Source organism: Talpa europaea (genome assembly GCF_964194135.1).
Source record: "Talpa europaea genome assembly, chromosome: 6".
Classification (NCBI taxonomy): Eukaryota; Metazoa; Chordata; class Mammalia; order Eulipotyphla; family Talpidae; genus Talpa; species Talpa europaea.
Window position 1 is genome coordinate 18,380,380 of NC_140072.1, and position 20,687 is coordinate 18,401,066.

The window sequence follows — 20,687 nt, forward strand, 5'->3', positions numbered from 1 at the left end:
AAACACTGTTCTAGGGACTGGGATCTGTTCTCTTTTTGGGTCTTCTATAAGGCTTGGTAAAGGTCTTCAATGCTTAACTCATAGTTGTTAATTAGTAAATGTATGTAGAACACAAGAATGAAGAAACTATTCTGAGCTATAGCTTGGTACTGCATTGCTCCACTTAGTTCTGTAATTTTAGTAACACTTCACGGTGTTAAGGATAACTACTTCCTCTTCTGTAAAATGGAGGAGTCCTGTGCCCCTCTCTCAGCATTGAAAACTCTTTGAGGCACAAACTGCAGAATGTATATGAAAGTACCTTTGAATAGGTGGAACCTGGTGCACCAAGAGCATTCACTGATGAGCTGGGCCATTGGCCACTGGTCTGTAGGCGAGCATTTCTGTTTTCAAGCAATAGGAGTTTGTAAGTGGATAAGGCCAGTTTGGAATTAACTGCAGATGTGGGAGAGAAGGGAGTGGAGAGGAGAGAAACTGCATGCATTCTTGATGGACGCCATTTCCCCACTGGCAGCAGTGCAGCAGCCTGGGCCTGGACTGTGAACTGTTGGGGTTCTGAGGTGTCTTCTTTGTTGATAGAAGAGCAAGTGCAATAGAAATCTTAAATTCTCCCACTGGATGACTGTAAGCTTTTGGAGACCCAGGTTATTGGGTGTTAGGTAAATATTTATTAAATAAACAAGTGGATGGCTTATTGGATCTTAAATTTTTTTTTAAGATTTTATTTATTTATTTATACAAGCTCTGGGTACAGTCAGACGCGCAGGAGGGTGAGAGAATTCACCAGAGCCAGAGCGGGTTGCAGAACAGGCAGACTGACGAAGCATACTGCTGAGGGGCACAGTGGGCATGGCAGGAAAGGTCTGTGCGCCATGTGGGACCCTCGCCGGCAGCCAGGGATTGAACCGGCACTGTAGAGGCTGTGGGCAGCTTCACAGCCCAGTGCTTAACCACTGCGCCACCAGGGAGGCCCTGGATCTTAATTTTTTTCTGTTTTAGTGAACTGTCTTTACAGTTTACTAGAACAATGGTGAGATCTCATTACTGGAGAAATTTTTGCCAGCACTTTCACATTGGTCTAGCATCTTGAAATATATGTGAGATACATTTTAATTCAGCAGTGTTAGAAGTTTGTTCTTAATGGAATCCTTTACTTTTAAAGGTCGCCATTATGGAGTGCTATTCCTGAGATTATGTCCACACCTTTCAGGAAAACAGAATGAGTCATAGTAAAATAGTCCATATTGTTTTAGAGAGCCATTTATGTTATATTCACTTGATAATTTAAAATTAGCTGTGTTATCTACGTTATTTCCTTTCAGATGGGCCAAGTCAGGGACTTTCAGTAATGCTTTTAATTTCCTTTCATTGTTGAAAATAGGAACAATTTAGTTCATTCATACAGGTGTTTCAATTTTCATTGGCAAAATTTTTGCTAAAGTGTGAACTGACACTGGCAGCCTGCCCTCCAACTGTCTGCCCGAAACACCAAGGTCTCTGTAAAAGAAAAAAGGAAAAAGACCGTTGGAAGTTGCACATTTTATTGTATGTATTTTCTCTTTCTGTGATTCATTTTAAAACTAGGTAATAAGTACCTATGATCAGCAAATAAAGAATAAAGAAAATGTGAATCATTCGTGGAAGAAGAGACAGTCAGTGAAGGCTGGCACCAATGGCACTTAGATGTTGGAATTAACAGACGAGAGTTAAAGAAAAAAGTTCCTTAATTATATGTATAGACACAAAGGAAAAATGCTCATAATAGTCAAAATGAAGGATTTCCATATGAAAATAGATCCTGTAAAAACGATTCAAATTGAAATCTTAAAAATGAGCATATAATATGTGAAATAAAAATGCATTGGATAAGATTGACCATTGAATGGAGATATATATAATTATTAGTGAACTTGAAGATAGACCAATAGACACCCATCCAGCTCTCCAAATGGCCAATAATTTGATCTCTTTGCTTTCTATATGAAAATTTGTGGAGTACAGAAAAAAGCTGTGAAAGCATGGTAATAGCAGGAGATTCAGAATCTTAGGATTTGCCAAGCTTGCTACTAGATATTGTAGAAGAAATAAAGGTATAAAATAGGGCTTGCTTTCATGGAATTTTTAATTTAGCCAAGATCAGATAAACTTATGAAAATGTAATTAATAATACCAGGCAGTTTAAACTATGAATTGATAGCGCAGATAAAATCCCCTAACTGCGTAGAGAAAAAGAAAATATCTAGGGCAGAGAAAATATTTAGTGAAAGAAGGCTTTGTTCACCAAGGGAGGATTTGAGTCAGGCCTTGAAAGACAAATGGAGTTCAGATGGAGTGATAGCATAAGCAGGGGAAGGAGGTGGCAGTGTGTTGAGCTGTGCTGGATCCTTTCAGTGGGTAGGAAGATTTGTTTAGGACAGTAGTGAGACTTGGGGACAAAGTTAGATTTGAGGCAGATTTTAAATGGTCTACAGAGCAAGGATAGAGAATTTGGATTGCTGTACCACTCCTACTGGGAATAATTTATAGACTAAATTTGGAATTTAAACCTGTCATTTGGCAGTGATTTTAACAATGAATGCTCTTTTAAACAGATCATTAAGAGGGGGGAATAGTTCAACTTTTTATAGTATTTCTTTGTTCCTTGTTTTGTAAAGTCAGCCTGACCTGGGTGGGCATCATCTGATTTGATTTTAGTGAAGCCAAATAATTGTACACCCACCAAGAGAGTTCTGAGCTGACTTTGATTTACTTGTGGAAAAAACAGCTATCTTTGAAAGAGCAGAATGGCTGTCTGTCATATAAAGGGTCCTGTGACCTCTGGAGGATTATTTGAAACCTGCAATGATAAGAATGAAAAGGGGGCTTCCCTGGTGGTGCAGCGGTTGAGCGCTGGGTTGTGAAGCTGCCCACAGCCTCTGCAGCGACGGTTCGATCCCCAGCCACAGGATGAGGGTCCCACATGGCATGCAGAACTCTCCTGCCACCCGCTGCTCCCCTCAGCAGTGTACTTCGTCAGTCTGCCTGCTCTGCTCTCCGCTCTGACTCTGGTGAATTCTCTCACCCTCCTGCGCTTCTGACTGTACCCAGTGCTTGTATAAATAAATAAATAAATCTTTAAAAAAAAATGAAATAATAGAAACAACACTCCAGCTCCTCTTTGATGGTGTTACAGAATTGTCTTTACTACAGTACTTCTTTGGGAATGAGGAGACTGTGGCCTACGGTGGGAAATTGTTAGCTGAAAAAAAGGTCTCTATATGAGGCTTGTGATAACATAAAATTTTGCTTTTCAGTGTGAGTTAAAGCAGTATTTACTGCTTTTCTCATTTCAAGAAGTTAATGGAGTTTCCTCAGGTGTTAGATTATTATAGTTTCTTTTTTAGTATGAGTGAGCATCAGCTCAGGTGGTATCTTAAAGTTATACCCTCCTAGAAATGCAAATGGCCAATAGGCATATGAAAAAATGTTCAACATCACTTGTAATCAGGGAAATGCAAATCAAAACTACAATGAGATACCATCTTACACCAGTGAGAATGGCACATATTTAAAAAAACTAGCTACAACAGTTGGCGAGGATGTGGAGAAAAAGGAACTCTCCTGCACTGCTGGTGGGAGTGCAAACTGGCCCAACCATTGTGGAGTAGGGAGGAGGGAGTAGGATCAAAACAAGGGGGTGGGGGGTGGGAATTGTATGGGGACTATAACCAAGATGAAAAAGCATACATTGTGTAAAAATGAAAAATGACGTAAAAAATATATAAAATTAAAAAAAAAGTTCTACCCTGCTACTAAGGCAGGCAGCCTGGTCCCTTTTCTTGCTCTCAAAAAATCTTTTTACACTCCTGATCAATAGTTACTGAAGTAGATTGATTCTTTAACTTTTAAATAGGATGTTACTAGACTTTATTTCAATAGTCACAATAATGAAAATATATATTAACAACTATATGAAGAAATAGATACTTATAAACTCTTACTGGACTAATGAATTACCTTTTGTCATAGATTTTGGTTATTGAGATTTGAGAAATGAGAGAAAATTTCAAAACAACCATTTAAAAGTAGGTGTTTGTGTGCTCACATTGAGGTGTTTTCCACCCTCTGCTCTGATGTGTGCCAGTGGTGGGGATTCTTTCTCCAGTATGTGGTTGCAGAAGGCAAGGTGTTCGCTTCTGTTGTTCTGTTTCTCATTGGGCTGCTGGGTAAGCACACCAGATTTCTTAAAGTTGCTACTTTTTTTACTGGATATCAGGCCAGTACTCATAATATAGCAAGGCAGTATTTCATCAAATTACTTTAATAGACTGCAGATAAAGATAAATGGACTTAAAAAGCATTTGCAATTATATGTACAGTTTTCTGAGATATCTAGAGTAGTCAAATTCATGCTAACAGAAAAGTAGATTGGTGGTTGCAGGACACTGGGGAACGGTAAAGCTCTAACCATAAAACAACAACAAATATTTCACTTAGAGGAGGAATATAGGGGAACCAAACAAGGGATCAGGGAAAAAGTAATAACAATAAATGAAAAAAAATTGAACAGGCAGTTCTAAATCTGAGACATTCTGCAGGGGATCAAAACGGGAGGGACGAGCCCAAGGGACTATGGCGATGGTGCACAGTGAAATGGTGGGGGGAATTCTATGGGAACTACACCTGAAAGGAGAAAGCAAACGTTGTACAAAAATGAACAATGATGTAAAATATATATAAATATATATTGTAAAAAGAAAACAAATATGATAAACTGCATTGTGTTAATATTAAATATTTCTTTTCTACTAAAAGATGCCATTCATTTTTTTATATCCAAAAGGGCAGGTTTATTGTAAGAAAGGAAAGTAAAGGATCCTTGCACAGACACAAGTGGGCAGAAGGAGCTGCCCCTGAAAGGGACATGTGTGGAAGGAAACACCTGCATAGTTATAGGTGGACAGTCTTGAGGTGAGAGCTGCCGCCATTAATATTTTTAAAGTTCTCAGAGCAGTACCTGATTGGTGAATCATATGTGTTTTATGTGTCAAATAAGAATAAATAAATATATTGCCCCTCCAACAAAAGACAGGAGTTTTGTCTAGACAATGTAAAGAATATTTAAAAATTATTAAGAAAAATTGACACCTAATAGAAAAAAATGACTATAGGACTTCAATAGGGACCTAATAATGAGGCAGTGAAACAAACATTAACTGAACGGTGCTTTATTAGTCATTAGAGAAATGCAATATCATTAGAGAAATGCAGATTAAAATCATAATGGAATACTACCTCATACCCACAGAATGGCAAAACTGCATTTCAATGCCTTTCTCTAAGATAATGCAACTAACTGACAGAGTCTGGGCTAGAATTTAGTCCATTTTCCAGTACTTTTTCCGCTTTGCCATGCCTTACCTGTAAAAATGTGTTGTGTGCTGCAATTTAGGGATGACTTTTATTTTCAGAGTTTACAAACTTACTTTATTTGGCACTTGTAGAATATTGTCTTGGAGGAAAAACATGTATAAAGTAGGGTGTAAGTTTTGAGCTGCCTCATAAAAGCCTATATAATATATAAACCACAATGTATCTGGCTTATAGTAATAAAAATATTAGTATATGATAGCTAACTTCTATTTACATTCTTTTGGAGAGTTTGTTCCCAGTTCTATCTAGGAAATGTCAGAAAACATCATCAGCTGGTTTTCTTTTCTTTTTTTTTTTTATGACAACTCTTTTTTTTTTTTTTAAAGATGTATTTATTTTTTATACAAGCACTGGGTACATTCAGAAGCGCTGGAGGGTGAGCGAATTCACCAGAGCCAGAGCCAGGAGCAGAGCAGGCAGAAGGACCGAAGTACACTGCTGAGGGGAGCAGTGGGCGGCAGGAGAGGTCTGTGCGCCATGTGGGACCCTCCTCCGGTGGCCGGGGAGCAGCCAGGGTTCAAACTGGCGCTACAGAGACTGTGGTCAGCTTCGCAACCCAGTGCTCAACTGCTGCGCCACCGGGGAGACCCATCAGCTGGTTTTCATAAGTACTTGTTGATGCTCTTAAATGGCATTTGCACTCTGCCTCTGTGTAAAAATAAACAAACTCCGCCCCTCCACCACGCCGCTCTGTTTCTCAATACCTGCATTGTGCTAGTCAGTGTGTAAGGTGCCAGTGAACCAAATGTCTGGGGCTCTGTTCTGAAGGACGCAAACTGAATGCAGGGATAGAGCATCTCTATGCAGAGATGGAGTCACTATGTAAGGTGGTCGAGAAAGGGTCACAGGTAGTGGTATCTAAGCAGAGACTGGAAGGTTGAGACAGAGCGAAGGTGGCAGAAAACAGTGGACTGGTCATTTCCGGACTTGAATAGAATTAAGAGCAGTGAACCTCATTCAGACACCCTGAAGACTGAATCAACTCCACCCATCCAGCTCTCCAGATGATAGCCTAGGTCCTCATCAGTGGCCAACCTGCTGCTTATGTTGTAAGGTTGGTATCCGTTCCATTGTGCTTGCTTGCTGAGTTGTGAGACTGAAGAATTTTTTAAACTATGATTTTCTTCATAAGTCAACAGAGTATTATAGCATATATCGTCTGTTTAATTTTTTTTCTCTTTCCCTAATGTCTAATATTATGTTGATTCTTACCTCAGGGCAGCAGCGTTTTATAAAATATTTTAAACATAGCCTAACTATACTTACCTCTTTTCAGAAAGTCTTCATATCTCCCAAGCCAACAGATTGAAGATAAACACATTCTTTAGTGATATCATTATCCAGTCAGTTCCTTCTTTAAAGCTTTTCTAATAGTCTGTCAAGATTGCATCTTGCTTTCAGTGTTTAGTGAGAATGTTTTGCTTGACCTTTACATAAAAGTCTCAGCAAACCTCTTGTTCTCATGCCAACACAGAAAACAGTCTGACTTTGTTGCTTTTCTGAGGGAAATATCTTCCCCCTTCGTAGACAGCTTTCTTAAAGCTGGTCTTGAACTTTGACAAGCCCATAGTCTGAGCGAGCTGATCTGTGCACCATTGTGTTATTGTTGGTAAAATGAGTAGTGCAGTTAGGAGCCTGAAGGAAAGGAAAACGTTTTCCTCGACCTTGTAGGGTCTCTGACTAGGGCTGAAAATTGAACTGATAAACCCCTATTAACAGGAGAAAAGCTCACAAGTTTATGTAACATGGATTTGGCATGACAGGGAGGCCTTCATCGGGAGATGAACTGAAGGAACAGATGGACCGGAATGCTGAGAGTGCTCGGTCCAGGGGTGTATAGTGAGTCAAAGAGTGTGAGCTAAGTGCAGTACACTGGGGGATACTTAGCAAGGCCTGTTTGTTGGGATTCTTCCCTTTGTTTCCTCAGACGCCTTCATTTGAAGTATTCACTATGCCAGGTGCCTTATCATGGGGGTAGCATGTCCTGAACCCCATCAGAGGTTGGTGTCATCACTTGTGCCCATTCTGTTTGGTGATTTTCAGTTAAAGGTAAGGGAAGCATCATTGGAGAGGTCCTAGAGAGGCCCAGATGTGCTCTTCATGGGGCACTCCTGAGGTTTTATGAAGCTTCACTATTCATTCATACTTACTCTTCACCACTCTGAGGGACTGAGAGTTGTAATTCTCTAGAGAGGCGTGTGAGACCCAGGAGTCCAGTCTCTTATCTGGACCATGCGCTGCTCTCCTTACTTGATGGAGCTGGGATTCTGATCACTTCTGGGCTGACTTGGGGAAGTTTCGCTCTGTTCCACAGAACCTTCCCTCCCCCGCCCTCCATGTGATGCCCCTCCTGTGTCATGAGGTCACAGATACCAGCCCCTCTGAAAAGGTGATGAGAAAGAATGGCAATGATGTACCACTCCTCAGAAGATAGTAGAATCAGATTGCAGATGTACTTGATGGAAAATTCTTTCCTTTGAAAATTCTCTAGATTACATTTATTTAAAAATCTTCTTACAGCTATGGCAACATCACCAGATCCTTCCAAAATATAAACAACAGTATAAACCAAGATTACTGAAATTAAAACAAAAACAAAAACAAAACCTTCCATCAGGTGGTGTTACACTATTTTAAACTTTTTTTTAAAGATTTATTTATTTATTTATGCAAGCACCGGGTACAGTCAGAAGCATGGGAGGGTGAGAGGCCGGGGATCAAACCGGCACTGCAGAGGCTGCGGGCAGCTTGGCAGTTCAGCGCTCAGCTGCTGTGCCACCAGGGGAGGCCCTATACTATTTTAAAGAATTGTTTTTTTAAGGTCATCTGTTTCATCATTTATGTTTTTATAGTGCCACATATACCTCTTTATGTTGGCAGCTTCATTTATTTGGTATATTTAAGTTAATGGAAACTTACAAGGTTATGTACTAATCTTATAGGTTATAATTCAAGTAGATAAGCATATTTTAATTTGGAAGTTAGTTATAAAAGATTAAGGTTATCTAACAGACATTACATTACAATGTAAGTTCTGAGAAGAAAGCACCTTGTCTTTCTTGCTTGCTACTTTGTCCAGGCCCTTATACTGAATAGATGCTCAAGTGAATTAATAAACCTCATTTGTTTGATTTTTTTCCTCCCTTATTGCAATATTCTTTGCCTACTCTTCTCCCACTATGTCACGAATATAGTAGTTTTTCAAAGTTTTTTTCTGAGTTCTCCTCATACATTACTAATGTGTCCTGAGTAGGAGGGGATGGCCAGGAGGCCATCATATGTTCATTATCAGATTAAATGAGCTTGAGTTCAATTGGAGAAAGTGTTAAAAAACAGTATGAAGATAATGTTTTGAGGATTAAGATAAGTTAGAAAAGCAGGTTGTGGTGCTAATGAAAGTGCAACATTGAGCAAGTGATTCATTTCTTCTGATGCTTCATTTTCCTCCTAATTACAAAGTAGTTGGCCTAGATTTGGAATTGAAAGCTCACATGTTGGGAGGGGCTGGCATGTGATACAAATGAGTGAAGTGAGCTGGGCTGGTATGCTAAGGAGTCGTAAATGTATTTTTTTCTTGGTATTCTTTAATGAGAAATTGTTATATTAAATGAATTTTACCAAAGACAAATACTTGTGCTGTCTTAGTGTAGTGGTTCTCATAACTGCTGCACTCGGGGAGTGTTTTAAAAAATTGGTGCCCAGATTCTTTTCTCAGACATGTATGTGCTTTACCTTTAAAAATACCAACAGCTTCCCAACTGCTTCTAATGTGCAGCTAGGTTTGAAATGATTAATGTTCTCCAACAAGGATGTTTACCACATTGACTTTTAGAAACAAACAAATGATCAAGTGGTGTAGTCAACTTTCAGATAAATAAACATGCCTTTCCTCTTTTCCTGCAGTGATCTTTACCGAAAGTCCTTGTGAACACACAGAGACAGTATTGGCGTCTACATCATCAGCATAGAGCTTGAATTGTGTTCATATGCCAACCAGTCTCTATTGTATCATAGTACACGTGTCCCTGTTTTTACTCATCCCTAAGTTCACTTTTCCCACCACATCATGATCATGAGAATGGTTTCTAATACATTCTCTGCCATCACAGCTTTCTCTGGGGTTAGGATCCAAGATATTCAGGATTTTGTTGTAGGTCAGTTTTTCATTAGACGGCCCTTCTAGGAAAGGATTTTAACTAAATTAGAGACTCCCTATCCTACCCAAGGCCAGAAAACATTCCCTTAAAGTTTAGAGTACTTTTCTGTAATGCAGGGTGAAGAAAAGATCTTTTGCCTCTCACTTTATTTTTTATTTAAAAAAAATTTTTTTTAAAGATTTATTTATTCATGCAAGCACTGGGTATAGTCAGAAGCGTGGGAGAGTGAGAGAATTCAACAGAGTCAGAGCGGGGAGCAGAACAGGCAGACAGACAAAGTACACTGCAGAGGGGAATAGCGGGCGTGGCAAGAGAGGTCTGCACGCTATGTGGGACCCTCGCAGGTGGCCAGGGATTGAACCAGCGTTGCAGAGGCTGTAGGCAGCTTGGCAGCCCAGCACTCAACCACTGCGCCGCGGGGGGGCGGCGGGGTGGGGGGCTGCCTCTAACTTTAAATAAACAATTTCTTGGCCATTCTGTGCACTTAAAGCTTGACTTGCATTTGTATTTATGAATGAGAATTTTTTTAAATATTTTATTTTAAATATTTTTTACATCATTTTTCATTTTTGCACAATGTATGCATTTTCATCTTGGTTATAGTCCCCATACAATTCCCACCGCCCCATTTTTTACTCTAATCCCGCCTTCCCTCCCCCCAAGTGTGTCTCTGGTTTATACTTGCTTGTTGATTTTGATTTTTACTTTATTATAATTAGTCTTTTTCCTGGTCCCTTATTTACATTTTCTAAATTCTTGCTATGAGTGAGACCATCTGCTATTTTTCTTTTTCTTTTTGGCTTATTTTGCTGAGCATGATCCCTTCCAGCTCCATCCATGTTGCTGCAAATTGCATGAGTTTTTCTTTTTTGATTGCTGAGTAATATTCCATGTATATATGTACCACATCTTTTTGATCCAGTAATTAAAAAAATGTTCAGCATCACTTGTAATCAGGGAAATGCAAATCAAAACTACAATGAAAGACCATCTTACACCAGTGAGAATGGCACATATTAAAAAACTAGCTACAACAAATGTTGGCGAGGTTGCAGAGAAAAAGGAACTCTCTTGCCCTGCTGGTGGGAGTGCAAACTAGTCTAACCACTATGGAAAGCTGTGTGGAGATTCCTCAACCTGCTAAAGATGGAGCTTCCATTTGACCCAGCAATTCCATTCCTAGGTATTTACCCAAAGGACACAGAATCATTAATTCAAAAGGATTTTTTTTAAGTGAAAAGGTACCAGATTGCTAATAATTTTTCATTTGTAAGTTTGAATGACTTAAAAAATTTGAGAAGGATAGCACTTATTTTTATATAATGTATTTTCTCACTTTTTTTGGTAGACCATGAGAAAAAAGATATGTCAATTTATGGTTTGATAGATTCTGCTTACTATTTTGATTATCTGGAAAGGTTCTGTTTCATTCCTTATTTCATTCAATAGACTGGGTCAAGTAGCATTTGGATTAATTAATAATTCTGTTCAGATGAACATATTCTTCACAAAATCATTTGAAAGCACACCTTATTGGTTTTCACTGTTATTTTCAAGTCTGCTTTTATCAGTATCCTGATATTTTTGGAAGAAATTAATTTTGTTCTATTGAGAATGGAATCACAAGTTTATCCCTTTCTTTTGTGTATGTTTTCCTCCCCATCAGTGTTTGCTTTCCCAACCAAAGTTCTGGGCCATTCAGACATCAGCCTTGATCCTCCGGACAAAACTTGAGAGAGGAAGCACACGCCGCGTGGACCGGGCAATGAGGCAGACACAGGTAGGAAATAATGCAGCAGTTTTTGTTTATTTTCCAACACTTTATTGCTACCAATAAGCATAAATGTGTGTTATGAATAGAATGAAATGTTTTTTATTTTACTCTAACACATTCATTTAGAATGTAGATTCTAGAATTGGACTTGCTTGACTCTAACTCCCTACTCTTTCACTTTGTAGCTCTGTGACCACAGAGCTTTCAGAAGGAAAATTGTTCCTCTACTCACACTTTTTTTTTTAAAGCAATTCTTCTTTTTTTTTTTTTTAAAGATTTATTTATTTATGTATACAAGAACTGGGGTAAAGGCCAGAGATGCGGGGTTGGGGGTGAGAGGATTCACCAGAGACAGAATGGGGAACAGAACAGGCAGACTGACTGAAATACACTGTTGAGGGGAGCAGTGGGCGAGTCAGGAGAGGTCTGCTGCACCATGTGGGTCACTTCCCTGGCCAGGGATCAAACTAGTGCTGCAGAGGCTGCGGATTGCTTCATAGTGCGGTTCTTAACGCCTTGCGCCACCAGGGAGGCCCTACTCACAACACTTCTGACACCAGTTGTTAGTGCAGACATTCAGGTTCAGTCCCATGTGACTGTCCTCCACTTGAGATGCCTGTTGCAAGTCTGGGTACTTGTGACACACTCGCTGTAAATCGGGAAGAGGGTGTTCATGTTCAGGCGAAGCAGAACTTGGCGAAGCAGAACTCTCCTGTCTCGCCACTGCTCCCTTCAGCAGTGTATTTCAGTCAGGCTGCCTGTTCTGTTCCCCACTCTGTCTCTGGTGAATCCTCTCACTTCCTTGCATCTCTGGCCTGTACCCCAGCTCTTGTATGCATAAATAAATCTTTAAAAAAAAAAAAACAATATAAAACACAACAAAACAAAAAACAGACCGCTATAAAAACGGACCATTGAACCTCCTCAGGTTCAATAATTTGCTAGAATGACTCAATTCAGGGAAATACTATTTCATATTTCTGACTTATGAAGAATATTATAAAGGCTACCAATGGACAGCCAGATGAAAAGTTTAGAAGGTGAAGTCTGGAAGGGTACTGAATACAGAAGTTGTGGGGCTTGGACTATGTCACCTCAGCGTGTGTTCACCACCCTAGAAGCTCTGAACCCTTCTGTTTTCAGGGTTTTAGTGGAAACCCATCATGTAGAAACAGTTGATTAAATCACAGGCAGTAGTGATTAGCTTAGTCACCTCCCCTTTCCTCCCTACTCTCTCCAGTTTGGGGCTGAAAGTTCTAACCCTCTAGTCACCTGGATGGGTCCTCTGACATTAAATCATCATGTTCCTGGAGTCACCTCAGAAGCATAAACTCAGTAAGTTGAAAGGGAAAGGGCCTTTTTATGAGTAACAGAACACTCTCCTCTAGTCCATACCACGCAGGAAGTTAGAAGGGTTGTAGGAGCTCTGTGCCAGGAACCGGGACAAAGACCAAGTATATATCTTTCATTATATTATAACATCACATTTCTTTTTTTATTTATTTTTACATCATTGTTCATTTTTGAACAATATTTGCTTCCCCCCCCTCAGGTGTAGAATTTCCTTTGCCAATGCACCTGTGCACCATCACCTCAGTCCCCTGTGTTCCTCCCTCCCTCCCTCTGATTCTCTCTCCCTCCTCCTCCCCTGCAGGATGTCTCTGATTTATAGTGGTCTGTTTTTTGTTTTGTTATGTTTTGTACTGTTATTATTTTTTTTAAAGATTTATTTATTTATGCATACAAGAGCTGGGGCACAGGCCAGAGATGCAGGGAAGTGAGAGGATTCACCAGAGACAGAGTGGGGAACAGAACAGGCAGACTGACTGAAATACACTGCTGAGGGGAGCAGCGGGTGAGGCAGGAGAGGTCTGCTGCACCATGTGGGTAGCTCCCTGGTCGGCCGGGGATGAACTTGTGCTGCAGAGGCTGCGGATTGCTTCATAGTGCGGTGCTTAACCCCTTGCGCCACCGGGGAGGCCCTTAAAACACTTATTATTGAAAGACATGTTGACATTGAAACGATTTGCTTTGTGTTTATCTCCTCCATTAGCTTTAGTATATAAAAGAACTAAGTTGTGATTCATTTTTCTTTTGTAAAGGGCTAAATTTTAAAAGTTTAGAGGTAAATTGGTTTGTAAGTGTATATCTTTTCATCTTGAAAGTGGCACCATTTTCATTATGCAGATTATATCTTTGCATATAAAACTGGCATCTACTTTTGACTGGGGAAAGTGAATTTTAAAGGGGATGTCAATCACTATGCTCTAGTGTTTTGCACTTGCCTTACTTTATTTGGAGTCTCCATCTTGCTATCCAAATGCTTCATCACAAAGATAGTTGTATGCCTGCGTATAGAGGTTGTTATTATTTCTGCATCTATGGAAAATCAGAGAAATTCTTTTCACACACCCCCCAACCCAGGAAATTTGAAAATTAGCCAGATCGTGTGATAAGATGAATGCAGAATTCATTTAATTTTCTGTTATTCGTTGAACCATTTACCTCATAATCTGAATTCTTGCCAGTTTCTCTGATTCAGAGTTTGACATTTCTGTGTTTGTTGAAGTTATTGCATCCCTGAAGAATAAGAGGAAGTGATTTTAAAATTACAGCTGTATATATAAGGCAATGTTTTTTAAAAATTACATTTTAGTTACTGTGAAAACCTATTCCCTGTTATGGTTGTATATAGCGATAAAAGGATAAGTGATAACAACTGAAAGAAAAATGAACAAGAAGAAACTCTTATGGGAAAGCTTAAACTTGTCATATTACTTGTTGAGGAAATGCAGGTGTGATGAGGGTGGTGACTTGCCTCAATTTGCTTGGCCAGTTAATGACAGATTCTGGACTGTAACTTAACACAGCAGTAGACATTTACATTGAAGGATCCAGTGGCAGGTCTCAAAGATGGCTGATTTGGAAGGGATTTATAAGTGCAACATGCCAAACTTAAAATGTTGCATCACACCTAAAGGCAAATAAATTGATGTTTTAAGACCCACAGAGCAAGAAAGAATTCAAAATTGAGGACTACCATTTCTTATGGGAATTCTCCAGACTGATTCTTTAATTATTGCATGTCCAGGGCTATAATGGTGGTAGTGATGGTGAAGAAAATAATGTTTATGGAAACATTATTTATTTTAATGCTTATGATCAGAAACAGTTTGAATTAAAATGATGATATTCCACAGTATTTATTTCCTGCTTTTAGCAAAAGATTATAGAATGGTTGTAATATGTAGTTTCTAGTCAGTGGAATTCCCCTTTCCCTTCTGATCCAAATGCAAATAGTCAACATTTTCTTCATCATAAGGTCCCATCCTTTTTTTTTTTTAGTATGGTGAAAGCAATGTATTATACATATAATCCAAGTATGAAGAAAATTAATTGAAACTACATATATTCAAAGAGACTATCTTGTGTCCAAACAAAAAAAATTGTGCAAACTAAATGTTGCCATTTTATAACTTTCATGTTAACTGTGTTAACCTAATATTAGATAAACTAGCTCAGTCACTGAGGGTTAATGTTAAAATATTTAATGCTTATTAAGATAATCTTACTATTAGATTTTACTCAGTTATCTGGTAAGGCTGTTAATTTATATTATGAAGGTGTGCCCCTAACCTTGTAGTTGTGCCTCTGAAGACGATTGTCTTGTGGGAATCTTCCTTTACCCTTGAGTTTCTGTGAGGACATTGCTTTGAGAACTGGAAATTTGAGATAATAGCAGGTTTCTATCACTGGATCCCTTCAAACTGCAAGTTCACTTTCCTAACTGTGGTAGTTAATTGAGATTTCACAATTTTCAGATGAGTTTTTTTTTTTTAATAGAGGCATGTTTTTATTTATTTGTTTGTTTGTTTGTTTGTTTTGTTTATACATGCACTGGGCACAGTCAGAAGCGCGGGAGGGTGAGAGAATTCACCAGACCCAGAGCGGGGTGCAGAACAGGCAGAAGGACCGAAGTACACTGCTGAGGGGAGCAGCGGGCAGCAGGAGAGGTCTGCGCGCCATGTGGGACCCTCCTCCGGTGGCCGGGGAGCAGCCGGGGACCGAACCGGCGCTGCAGAGGCCGTGGGCAGTTTCGCAACCCAGCGCTCAACCCCTGCGCCACCGGGGAGGCCCAGATGAGTTTTTTTTTTAAAGAAACTTATTCATACAAGAACTGGGGTTCAGGACAGAGGAATGGGGGGTGAGAGGGTTCACTAGAGACATAATGGGGAGAGGAACAGGTGGACTGATGGAAATACACTGCTGAGGGGCACAGCAGTGGGCAAGATAGGAGCGGTTTGCTGTGCCTTGTGGGTAGCTCCCTGGCTGGGGATTGAACTCGTGCTGCAGTGGCTGCGGATAGCTTCATAGTGTTGAGAGTTAACCCCCTTGCACCACCAGGGAGGCCCCAGGTGAGTTTTTAAAGAACATCTGTTCTTGATACTGTAGTTGCATGCATGCTTTGATAGAATAGAGATTTTTATAATGGCTGATTATGGAAGGAAGTGGGCCCAGAACAAGATGATTGGTACCATTGTGGATATTAATGCTCCTGTGTAGGCTGAGTCATTTCTCTTTTAAAAGTTACTAGTTCTTTCTTTATATAGCTGTTTAATTTCATGGTTAAGGGCATCTCATAACAGACCACTGGGGAAAAATATCAGCCACGGTAGTACACCATCAAGATTTATACTCTGGGTCTTGTATTTTGTTTTGATTTGCAAAAGGTTCTTTCTGATTAATTTTTATATTAATAGAGTTACCATACTTTGCAGTATATAGTTATACTAAGCTGAGGAACATAGCCTGTTCTCAGATGCAGGTATGGCTCTACTACCCCAGTTTCCCAGGAAAATGTCCAGTTATAGGAGATGCCACTCTTTGAAGTGTCAGTGCCGGATGTACCCCTTGGCTTTCTCATAGGGGCACAGGGTAGTGTATGCCCGCCCATCATCTACATCCTCTGGCCAAGTCCTGATCATAAAGGGAGGTTTCCCTCAGTCGACCCAGGCTTCTGACCTTCTTAGTTTCATTCTATGTTTTAGGTGAAAGAAGCCTTTCTGATGTTTAGTTTTATCCCATCACTAATAGGTGAATTATACTACTTTAGATCGTCAACATTTCTCACTCAGACTGTTGTCATTTGCCTAACCACTGACTAGTTGGACCTTTTGATGGAAAGTAATTGACTATTTGTGTGAGGTTTATTTATGGACTGTGTTTTCATAGCTGTATTTTAACATTTACTTGTTATATTTAATAAATTATACTTTATATGGAAACCTTTCTGGCTCACCTAGGAGATGAATTTCTCACTTTACTTACAGTTCTATATTTTATTTTGGTATTCTAAGAATAGGCACTCAGTGGATGTTTGCTTAATGTTGAATTTGAAAACAAAAATCAATTTGAATTAACTACGTATTAGCAGAGCAAATTGAAAGTTAGCTAAAGATTGTGTTGTCTTCTGGTACCTTCGTAATCTGAGTGCTATAGAGTCTAGTCTTTCTTTTTTAAAAAAATATTTTTTTCAAAGATTTATTTGTGCAAGAGCTGGGGTACAGGCCAGAGGTGCAGGAGGGTGAGAGGATTCACCAGAGACAGAGCGAGGAGCAGAACTGGCAGATGGACCGAAAGCACTGCTGAGGGGAGCAGCAGGCGAGACAGGGGAGGTCTGCTGCACCATGTGGGTATCTCCCTGGCGTGGCCGGCCGGCAGTCAAACCCATACTGCAGAGGCTGCGAACAGCTTCACAGCACTACGCTTAACCTGCTGCGCCACTGGGGAGGCCTGAGACTAATCTTTCTACTGTCATTCCTTTTCTCAGATACAGGTATGGCTCCCTACTACCCTAGTTTCCCAGGAAAATATCTAGTTATAGGGGATGTCACTGTTTGAACTATCAGTGTGAGAAGTACCCCTTGGTTTTCAGCCTGATCTTTAGCCATGATGCCAAAACTAATAGGAACAAAACAGTCACCTTGATCATGCTGAGGTTAATGTAGGGTTCTCAGAGGGTAGTAATGCATAATTTGGTTGGTTGGTTTTTTTTTTTTTAAGGGTAGAGCAAAAATAAGGGAATGCAATTTTTTGTTACTGAATTTCCTAAAATCTGATAAATTACCAGCATAAATCATTACCCTTCGAAGCCATTAAATAAGTGATAAGTGACTGGTGGTCTTGAATTAATTAACTGAAAACATGTTCACTCAATTTTCTCAACAAAGTGTCCTCTCTTTGTTATAACCTATCATTTGGTCTGCATTGAAGACTTCTCTCCCATTTTAGTGTCTCAGAATATGCATGTGCTCTATTATATTTTACAAATGTCCTTCGTAAAAGTACATTCACATGCATTATACTTGGCAGGTTTGATTCTGATTGCAATATGTAGCTATGTAAGTGGAGAATATACTGCTGAATTATAGAGCCACTGATGAAGGACCACAATATGGCATGGAGCATGTGGTCTGGCTGACCTTGCCTATATTTGACTTGCCTAATGAGTGGGTTTGGCTTCAAAATTTGAGAGATTACATTTCATTTTTATACTTACTTTAAACATTCTTCTCCTAAATATAAGGTGCTTGTAATGAACAGATTGAAGTTTAGAGCTTTTTGAAACTAGTTATACTTCTACTTCGGTAAAATTAAGTAAATTAAGACAGTTCTCAATAAGGAACCTTTGAGTTGTAAGGAACAAAAACCCAATTCAAACTGGATGTAAAAAAAATTATTGGCTTTTATAATAACTGGGAAGTCTAAGAGTATCCCAGTCTAAGAGATAGCTGGACTCAGGGGCTCAAACAGATCATCAGATCTTTCTCATTTTTATTCCCTTCATTCTCACATCTCTGCCTGCATCGGTACCAGAATGTCTGTTGTTAGAGGAACCCGGATTTTGTTGTCTGGACTCTGACCAAGTTAAATTCAAAATTCCCTAACCTCTTGTGTGTCACTTCTCTGTAGACTGTGGGAACACTAAGTGCCTACCTTAAATAAATGTTGAGGGGCTAAATGAGTTAATATTTGTGAAATGGTTAGAATAATGTCTGGCACATCGTAAGCCCTTAATAAGTGCTGACTGATTATTACCCTCACATTGTAGAAGCTACAAGAAAATAAAACTGCCCAATCCTTCATAATTCATTAAAAGCTGTCAGTAGTACCTGGAAAATCTAAAAGCATTAGGTTAATTTTGGTGTTTCATGTTTCATATGCTGAGTAATGCCATTGAGCTTTGCAGTTATCTGAGTTATGAAAATGTGTCTTCCATCCCATTCTGTACTTCACTTATACCCATAACCAAGTGTGGCATTTGAAAGTTTCTGCCAAGTATACTAGGATTTGCTCATCTGACTATAGCTGTGCTTTTATTTGTGGAATTCCTGTGGTTACTATTGTTTATTCAGAACCATGTTTCATTACTTACCACTCACTGGACACTCAGCTGCCTGGTGCTGAGTGTCTTTGTAAGTAGGCATATACATTTTAACTAGGGAGAAACTGAAGGACAGAAAATTTAAGTGACTAACTCAGGGTACTGTAGCCTAGAATTCAAACCAGATAGACCTTGGATTTTGAAGTCCATGCCTTTGTCCACATACTGTCTGTTTTAAGAAGCTGTGAGAACAGACTTTAAAAAAAAAGCTCTCAGTAGAGGACTTGCATTATCTGGGGGAAAGGAGTTGAATGAGCATAGGTGGGAAAATATGAATAGGGGCTTTTGTGAGATAGCCTTGGGTTGCATAACTCAGCGTCTCCAGGTCTCCCATTCAGGTGAAGGGGAAGGAGAAAGAATGCACACAATATTAGGAAATGATCTGTGTGGGAAAAGAACACGCAAATGGCTGAATGACATTGGCTTCTGATAAGGCCAAGAAAGGATTCTGCCTTGAAGGATGCTGATAGGCTTAATCCAGGGGTGAGTTTTATGATTCTAGATTAGCCAAATATAACAATGGTGACTTCATATATTGGTGGAGTAAGAGTGGGGCAAGTGATATACAGCATAAAATATACTTGTTATTGATAGTAAAAAAATAAAAAGACCCTAGAAAGTTACAGAAAAGTAAAATATACGTAATAAAAAAGGAACTTACTAAGGGGATGGAGTGAAGTACCTCCACTTAAAATCCACTTCCAAAGGCACTAAATGATAACTTGAGTCAGATTCCAGGCAGGGACACACGTTTTTGGAACAGATGATGTTGTTGAACTGACACATCAGATTTCCCTGGGAGAGCACCCCGTGTACCTTAACAGCCTCATGAGTCATTTCCCAAACTCGCCTGAGCAGATGAACCACTTCCAAGGTGCTTGTTAAAATACATCTCTTCAGCCTGCCCCTCAGAGATCCGGGGTGGGGGTGATTATGGCTACTTTGGGGAAAGACCGCCTTAGGCTGAGGTAGGCTGTTAATCTTTAGTAGCTCCAGATGTTTTTCTGTCTCACACCCAAGTACATACAGAACAGAGGCTGAAAGGGCGTTTACCAAGTCTGGAGGCCAGTGTGGTGATTTAAAAGGGGCTGAGTGCCAGGAAGAACCTGAGAGGTGATTGTTAGTGAGGCCGCAGGACCTGGGCCAGTCGAAACGAGGACTGGAAGATCTGGTGCTCTGCATTTGACTGAGACCTCAGGGAAGTAGGGTGCAATTATTTAACTGTTTTAGAAAAATAAAATAATACTAGAAATTCAAAACATTCAGTCTAGTTTTAATGTTTTTTTAAATTCTTTCCCTCTTCTAATTGTAGATTGTAAACAGGTCGATTTGTGTTCTCATTTCCTAATTGTTTAAGACAAGATAATAAAAAAGACCTTCTAAATGTTATCTTAAACACTAAGAGAATCCCCTGGAGAAGTTTTGGGAGAAAGTTGGAGGTGGGTGTGGTTAGGGAAGGCGGGAGAAATTGTACATCCTCTCACCCTCAGGCAACCCCTCTCAAAGGGTCACCTGTAGACCGGTGGGAGACTGAAGACCATTTCAGAGAGTCCACAGGTCAAATTTACCTTATCCATAATACTACTGAAATAGTAGTTACCTGTTCACTGTGTTGATTCTGTGTCAACAGCAACAGAAACAGTTCAAACTGCCGCCCCTTCTCCATATTTGAGGCAGGACCACCAAGCCTTGCTTGTTAGTCATCATATGTTTAACTGCCATGCATTTGTAGTTTACAAAAGGTCAACTTTATTTATGAGTGTCTTGATACAGTGTTAATTTTATTTCATCAAGTCTTTACCCTTCCAGTGTGGTTTTATACTATTCTGTGTGATGAAATGAGAGTTACCTGGAAAACCCTTGGTGCTGCATGCTGAAGTATAGTGGCTATCTCAAGAAT

General features: G+C 39.6%; 1 protein-coding gene across 1 annotated transcript in view; it reads left to right on the forward strand.

The window, feature by feature from the left end:
- The window catches only part of TTC27 (tetratricopeptide repeat domain 27), a gene marked incomplete at both ends in the record, with an annotated part of 119,402 nt that overhangs the window by 31,800 nt on the left and 66,915 nt on the right, over window positions 1–20,687 (forward strand). Inside the window, one exon of the mRNA XM_084234667.1 lies at window positions 11,236–11,349. Within this exon, the coding sequence (XP_084090793.1) occupies window positions 11,236–11,349 (114 nt within the window). The remainder of the gene's footprint in view (window positions 1–11,235; window positions 11,350–20,687) is intronic.